Genomic DNA, 8381 nt, shown 5'->3' with positions numbered 1-8381 from the left:
TTTTTTTTTTTGTTTTTTTGGTAATAAAATTGTTATTTCACTAACAACGTTTTTACTTTGCGTTAAACGCTTACTTGCAGTAATCTCGTAACAGACTTTACTATCACTCTACAAAACTTATGTACTTACTTAAATTTATTATGTTAATATTGTTGCTGTTATTGTTGTTATTTATTATTAAATAAATATTATGTATATTTTGCATGTAAAATAAAACGTAAACAAATTAACCCAACTATGATTAAAAAAAACAATTTTCTTTTTTTTCATCTGCTATATTTCTGTATTTTTTCTGTCGAATAACCCACAACATATGGAAACTTTGTTATGAACAAAAAAAAAATCAAAAAACAAAAACAAAATTGAAAACTAAAATAACGACAATTCTACATATTAATTATATTTATATATGATTTATTAAATTATTAATTGTATGATTATTTATAATACCAACAAAAACAAAAATATATATTTAACTTGTAACTACTGCAACACAAAATCCGAACGAAAAAAATCGCAAAATTCGTCATGCACAGCATACGAATTTTCTGAATGAAGCTAATCAATTAATAACGGATCTTAGTTTGGTTACTAACAACTTTATGTGAATCAAAATCAAAAATGTCACAAAAACACCAACGTTTTGGCTTATAACTAAATGCTTAAAAGTTAAAAAAAATTCCTTGTACTTGTACTAAAAATCACTAATTCACTTATTTTATCACATACACACTCACACATACATAAATACTACACGCAACAATAATTCAAACGAATTGCTTACGTACGGTGCATGCATACACAGTTATTTCTATATTTAATTTAATTTATGGTTTAAAAGCCTAAAAAAATCAAGTTTTCTAACGTTTCGTTTTTTTTATCCGTCTAACACCCCATTCGGCATTAACATGGTCAAAGGTATCACATATAAACTATACTCTTGTGCTAAAGTTCGCTAAATTAAATCGAACAGCTGTCAAATCAATTTTTACACATGGATTCAAGTAATTCAAATGTATGTAAAATGGAAATTGTAATTAAATTCCCCGGGTAAATGATATTTCCCAAAAAAATGTAATTTACTAATTTGACAAGACTGTCCTTTATTAATATGCCAATTATGAGCGCGTTCTGCCAACCAGCTTGTTTACAGAAGCTTCTTATGTCGGTACACCTCAGTAGTGAGTTGATATTTTTGCAATGGATAAAAATATCGGGAAAAAGAATTTGTCGCAAATTTTATATTTTTATTCAAATTTCGTGTGCGGAATCGTTGCGAATGTTGAAACAGCGTGACAGTCGTTATTTCTTTTCGCCGTTTAGCGCCAATTCGAGATTCCAAGTGTAGACAAGTTCTTCTTCACCTGATCTTTCCAACGGAGTGTAGGTCTTCCTCTTCCTTTTCTTGCCCTGACGATCTGATTTAGATGATATCCAACTATTTTATAAGTATTATTTTTATCAAAATATCTTTAATTGGCCTGAATTTAGGGAGCATCGAATCGATCACGCAACTCTCTTAATCACATAGTGTTGTGTCTCTAACAAACAGTTATGTAATTTCAATGAAGTATTCATAGGCTCTCTTGTTTTGACTGTATAACTTTGTTTTGCTCTTATCTTCACAAAGCGTACGGAGAATTGGCGATTCAAAGATGGTTTTTTTATATTACTGAAAATGTAAAGTTTGGCGTACAGCTGCGAGCAGTGAAATAGTAGTGGGTGTTAGAGTTTTACATACCTGTGAGTTATGCAAAATTCTAAACCATTTTAACATCAATTGAAATGGAAAAGTTTATCATATTTCTCTGGCTACCTTTATTAATAAAAATATTTTTGAATGGTGTAAGATATATTTATTCACAATGTTGTGTTTAGATATGAAATTTGATGGGAGCATTAAATAGTAGTAAAGTAATAAATTTTTTTTTAACTGAAGGATTTTTGGAAGTTCCGTCTATACGAGATATTAGTACTTGGTAGCATGGCCATGATTTTTAATAACAGCAATACAACGCCTCTTCATAGAATACGAAACTCTGGCATCTTTTTAGTGGTATGGTCTGCCATGCTTGCTGCACTACGGTCCACAACTCATTGTTGTTTTTGGGTTTGTCATTCCATACGGCTTTCTTAACGTCTGCCCAAAGGTTTTCAATGGGATTGAGATCAGGGGATTGAGCTGGCCAATCCATGATCTCAATTCCATTGACCCGAAACCACTTCTTTGACACCCTACTGGTATGTTTCGGGTCATAATTCTGCTGAAATATAGTTTTCAGCGGGATGTCCTCTTCAGCAAATGGTATCATAATATACTGCATTATATCCACTAATTTTTGTCGGTCCATTCTGCTAGTAATCTTGTGAATTGGGACTACGCAAAAAAATTGGGCTTGTCAGAAAAACACCCCAAACCATGAAATTTAAACCGCCAAGCTTCATAGTTTTTGTGCTGAAGCGTCTTAGATATTGACGGGACCCTTTACCGCCGTATAGAATAACTTTCGATACGTCTCATTTCTCAATCGGTCCATTGGAAAATTTAAGACAACTTGCTTACTGGTTTTTTTTAATAACGGTACTTATCGAGAACTGCGGACATATAAATTATGTTCATGTAGAAGTCTTCTCACTGTATGAACACCGCAGGCCAGGTTCAGTTCATTCCGAATCTCCATAGCTGACATTCTAGGTCGAGTCTTGGCACATTTTACAACTATTGGTGTAAAATTCTCGGAAAGAATCCATATTGCGCCCCTTTTTTCGTCTTTTTTTTATAAATAATTGCATTGTGAGTCGTTGTGGCTTAACACCCTACAATTCTCTCCACTCCCTTGTAGGATTTATCGTTGTTTATGACAGATTGAATACATTCTGGTTTTTCGTCACTGCAGTGCTTCCCGCGGCCCAAAAAAAGTGCAAAGTCATATTTTTTTTGTGCTTTTTGCATTGAATAATTAATAAAAGATCTGAAAACTTACTTTTTGTTTGAGAAAATTAAATTTTTTTTATTAAAAGTTATCTGTTTGCAATCATCTCATCGTTCACTACTATTCTATTGCTCGCTCATAAAAACAGATATCCCAATAAAATTGGCTTTAAAAACGTAACGGTATGTAATTCATACTTATTGTTGTATATAACAGGACCGTTATACTTCAGAGAATATACATAACTAAAATAATGATCAACGGGAATATCATAAAAGAAACAAAATTTAAAGCAAAACTCTCTTGGCCAATAGAAACTACTATTTCAATGCTCGCAACTGTACATATACATATGTGTCCGTAAATTTCTCTTCACAATTTATAATTATAATTTATCAAAAATATAATTTACATAAAAACTGATTTTGGGGATTATAATTACAATACAAAATGCAAACTAAATTTAATGTAGAAGTTGATCATCTTTTCCATTAATTTTTTAATTACTAATATTCTCTTTATGTGCGGTGATCGCACTTTTTTCTCTCTGTCACTAACCTACATAACTTTCTTTGGACTTCAACTAACCTCACTTACACGTTCCAAAACGTTGAACACGCTTTAAAGTGTTTTTGTTTAATTAAATTTATTCATTTTCTATTCAATGTTTGTTTTCTTTCTTACTTGCAGAGTGAGAACGATCTCCGTACTCATCACATATAAGAACAAAAACACATATAGTTGTTAATAGCAACAAAAAGAGCGAGAGAGAGAGAGAGAGAAAAAAATATTTGCTTTCTCATTAGATATTTGTACACAAACTCCTTTGGGTGTTAACAAAATCATATGTGTTTAGCTTGAATTTGGGTTTCTGCACTTATTTGTTCTCAAGCACCACATCAAATTTCTAGTTATACTCAAATTAAACTATTGGCTAAAATATTTTATCCACCTATTACTATTTATTTATTATTAAGATGTTATTCATTACATAATTTACATACTTATGCATATATTATATATACACGTACATTGTATGGATAGGAGTATGAAAGACAATTTCAAAAGTAAAATAATATTTTGACATATACATACATACAAATATATATATGTATATGTTCTGAATTGTGATTTATTTACTAAATGATTTATTTAAATTTAAAGTTATATTACTTGTATTTACTCTTAGACTTGTTTGAATTTTATTAATATTAAATGTTTAATTGTAGAAAAATTTAAGAACAAAAATTGTAGTAAATTTTAAGTGGGGTTCACATCAAACTTTAGAGAATTTCGCAATAAATGTTGACCAGTTGATTTTAAAATTAGTTTTTTGACTACTAACTTTGTGACTCACAATATATATGTACGTATATAAACACGGAACAGTTAGCCCTTATTTTTACAAGTGACGTAATAATTACACTGGTCTACAGTGGTTTTGTTGCCCTAGATTTAAGATCGATAATCGAGATTCATGACACCGTCAATGATTTCGTAAGTTTTCTTTTTTTTTTTAAATCTTTAATTTATTTTTTAGATCACAAAAATCAGAAAGCATGATACAAAATTAGAATTATATGTTAGGATGAATTGAAGGAAACAGAGAGACAAATATATAACACATATGTTATATTTCAATAAATCGCCCTTGAAGAGTATTTATTTTATACTTTTCAGTTGGAAATTTTTTTTTATTGACCAGAAGTGATCTGCCATCATGTGACGATCTCAGCAACATTCCTACCATTCTTCCATTACTTTTGGATCTTGATTAGATTAGATTAGATTAGATTGATAAACATGGAATAAACCACAAAGACTCACCTAGCCCCAGCATATTGATAAAGTCCAATATACTGCTAGGTGCTGGTAAAGCGATGTGATCCCTACTTGGACACATGGATCCAAGTGCCTTCATGTGACGATCTCAACAACCTTGCTACCTTTCTTCCATCACTTTTGGGTCCTGTTGGTACCGCTTCTCTCTGTTCATCATTATAATATCGTAAATTATTCGTAATGTTTTCCAGCTGATTGCGGATATAGGCTACATTGATTGCTCCTCATATTTGCACCTAGAGTCTGAAAGTTTGTCAGCATGTTTTTTACAATATCTTAAAAATTTTGTGTTTTATGTTTGCCTAGGAAATTTTCGACGGTGAACACTAAACTTTTCAAAGCTCCACTTTGGGGAACAGTTATAACTTTGATAATATTGCATCTTTCATGAATTGAAACTTTATAATCTTCCGCATTTTAAGCATATTTTCGTTAAAGAAACTGATAATAGTTTACAGCCATTTTGCGAGTGTGATGTTATATATATATATTTTTTTTTTTTGCTTATCCGAAAATGTACATTTCTAATACGGGATGTAGGGGTCAAACTGGACTTTGGAAAAATTTTGAACCCAAACTCGTAATCAAGACATCTCAAATGCCACACAAACTCTTAGCACATGACGTCACTGCTCCATTGTCAAGTTAAATTTGAATTGCCACGGTTAATGAATAAAAAGTAGAATTAGTTGACTAAGAATCAGCATAATGATTCACATGTAAGGATGCGATCTTCAGCGCATGTCGACCTTATTTCGTGATCTATAATATTTTCGTCGATAATATAGGTCCTTACTGTACCCAGCGCGAGGTTTAACCGAAGAATTTTTTTCTGTTCTGTTTCTACTTTATTGTGATTTATCCATATTTACTTAATGTTTAACGGCGACAACATGACTTTAGATTTATGTAAGTCGGTTTTGGGTTCAAATATTTCGCCATTTACGAAACTTATCGTGAAATTCTAGCAGAACCAGGTTTTTAAGGATCTCATCACTCAACTTCACATTTCCTTGTGAACTAATGTTAGAATTGATGTTTATGCTTAGGAAATTCTTAAGACATGGTTTCGTCACTTGGTTGCCTTTGTGTGAATCTGTTATATGATTTTTAAATTTTTATAGAGGGTTATTGAATTGATTTTTGCGAATTTATTTCTTAAATATGGATTGAGGAATCACCACGTTTTTGACAATCTAGGGTTCTTTTACCATGAAAATCTTACCCTCCACTTAAAGATAAACTGATGCAGCTGTAACTCCAAAGCTATTTGAAATATCAAATTAAAATTTGAGTATGTTATTTGTAAACGTACCTCTAATATCTTTTTTTATAATTTCACACTATGTAAACGTGCGCTTTAAGAAACCTATCACATTTAACATATAATGGTTATAAGAGACTAATAGCCGTTTGCAAATCGTAAAAACTCTAATTTTGATTAATTTTTTACACAGTAAAAATTTTTTCTGTGCATTTTATGTGTTCCAGATTTTTTTTTTTTTGCTTCTATATCAAAGCGTAATAAATGAAGGTAATTTATCATTTATTTCAAAAAGCATGAGAATTTTAACAATTAAAAAATAATAATTAAAGAAATATATATTATATATACATACATATATAAATTTATATATATTATTGTTTGTTAAATTAGAAAAGCAAACCCCATGCCTGATTCCCTTTTCGCCATCATTTTATATATTGTATAATTTATTTTTCTAGTTTTCATTAAAGCAGCAACATCACTCGTACACTCTCATACCAGCAGTACAGAAAACAAACCCAAAAATTAGACAAAAAAAGTACAAGTACCAAGAATATGTATTCAATATTTAGAAATAATTTTTAAAAATTTAGTATGCAATTACTTACTAAATACTCGGCAATTAATCATATCGTTGTTTTTTTCTTTTTTATTTCTAAATATGCGGTGCAATTTAATTGTTGATTGTCCAATAAAATAAATAAACACACACATATATATATAATATGCATACATACGACTAATAACGTTAAATTAAAAACAACAACAAAAATTAAACAAATACGAATCACACGTGACTTAACGCCACAAATCGCGCGTAAGCAAATGCAGATGGAAATAATGGAACATGTGCAAAGCCCCGTTTCGACCCGCATTAGGCTATTAGGGTTCTATGGAAAGAATTTATAGAGTAACTGAAAACATGTTTATGTCTATAACTATACATATGTAGCCTTTCCAAGTAATATGTTTGTTTCGATTTTTAATTGCTTAATATGAAAACAAATAAATCTAAATAAAATCGCTAATTGTGAAATACAGATATTTTTTATGCTTAAAAATTTTACATAAAAACAAAAAGAAAAATGTATTTCATTTGCTTCAAGCTACAAATACGATTGATTAATGTTTACATAGTACATATATTAATCATATACATGCAAACGAATACTTAAAAAGATAAACAGATTTTGTAAAAATTAATGAAACTATGAATAAATAATAAAAACTAGTCAAATTAAAAAAAAAAAAAACGTTAAAAAATATTTGAAATGTCAACTTCCTGTCGCAAGTAATTTTAGTTCAAGGACAACAAAAGCGCATAAGAGAGGAATGATCACAGAGCTGCCACACTTTGGAAATCTCCAAACCATATGCTTATCCAATCTATTATTTTTGGTATATAATGTTTATATTACTATTTGGTTCAACTGTTAAAAATGTCGCTAAAATTAAATAAATGATTTTTAATAAAAAAGAAAACCATTTGTAATTTAATTTATTGTAGACACGCAAATTATATATTGGGTAGTCTTTTCGTATTTTGTCAATAGATGTTGCAGTCGTATATCTCCAGTCCTACCAATCACATTGCGTCATACCATATACAAATAGTGTTAGAACGGTGAGATTTTAAGCTTCATTTAACCAAAAACAAATATTAAATCGGGGAAAATTAAAAAAGTTACAGCTGTTCCAAAAATTAATGATATTAATGAAGAAATTCGCTATATTTTGAAATTTTTGTATAAAAAAAGGAAGAAACGATAAAAAATATGTAACTTTCGTTCCGCCGAAGCTACAATACTCTTCACACATCAAGTTTCAATAAAAGAACTTGTTTTTAATCTTTTAACGGATGATCCATTTCGAGGTTCCAACAAAAAAACTTCAAATTTAACGGGATAAAGTTTATAATCATTCAAAAGAACATTCTTTGGCATTTATTTTTTGTAGATTAACACTTTCAAAAGTTGGCCGCATCCACATCTTAGATGGTCCACCCCTTGATACCAGTTTTCGATGTTTCGTTCGAGCATTTTTGCTGGTAATTGGCGAATAACAAGCGTGATGTCTTGTTCCAAGGCTTGAATCGAAGCGAGGTTATCCGCATAGACTTTAGACTTTACATATCCCCACAGAAAAAACTCTAACGGTGTGATATCACACGATTTTGGTGCCCAATTGACCGGCCCAAAACATAAAATTATCTGCTTTCCAAAGTATTCTCTCAATAAATTAATTGATTTATACGATGTGTTGTAAGTGCCGCCGTCTTGTTGATATCACGAGCTTAAATTTCATTAATTTAAAATAAAAAAATATGGAGCGATGATTCC

At 30.3% G+C, this 8381-nt stretch overlaps 1 protein-coding gene across 13 annotated transcripts in view; it reads left to right on the top strand.

Moving 5' to 3' along the window:
* LOC108965421 (sodium/hydrogen exchanger 6) overlaps window positions 1-7067 on the top strand; it is a 22443-nt gene extending 15376 nt beyond the window's left edge. For 8 of the 13 annotated variants that reach the window (XM_018927824.1, XM_018927821.1, XM_018927827.1 and 5 more), the window contains one exon: window positions 6501-7067. In XM_018927824.1, coding sequence (XP_018783369.1) covers window positions 6501-6614 — 114 coding nt within the window. In that variant the 3' untranslated portion in view covers window positions 6615-7067. Of the gene's footprint in view, window positions 1-536; window positions 1730-3623; window positions 4010-6500 lie in introns of those variants that run through there. The other 5 variants (XM_018927825.1, XM_018927822.1, XM_018927832.1 and 2 more) reach the window with 3 other exon arrangements.
* Window positions 7068-8381: the final 1314 nt, after the last annotated feature.

This window comes from Bactrocera latifrons, unplaced genomic scaffold (genome assembly GCF_001853355.1).
Source record: "Bactrocera latifrons isolate USDA-ARS-PBARC rearing strain unplaced genomic scaffold, ASM185335v1 scaffold_14, whole genome shotgun sequence".
NCBI lineage: Eukaryota > Metazoa > Arthropoda > Insecta > Diptera > Tephritidae > Bactrocera > Bactrocera latifrons.
Note: the sequence above shows the minus strand (reverse complement) of the source record. Positions and strands in the feature narration are given on the sequence as shown.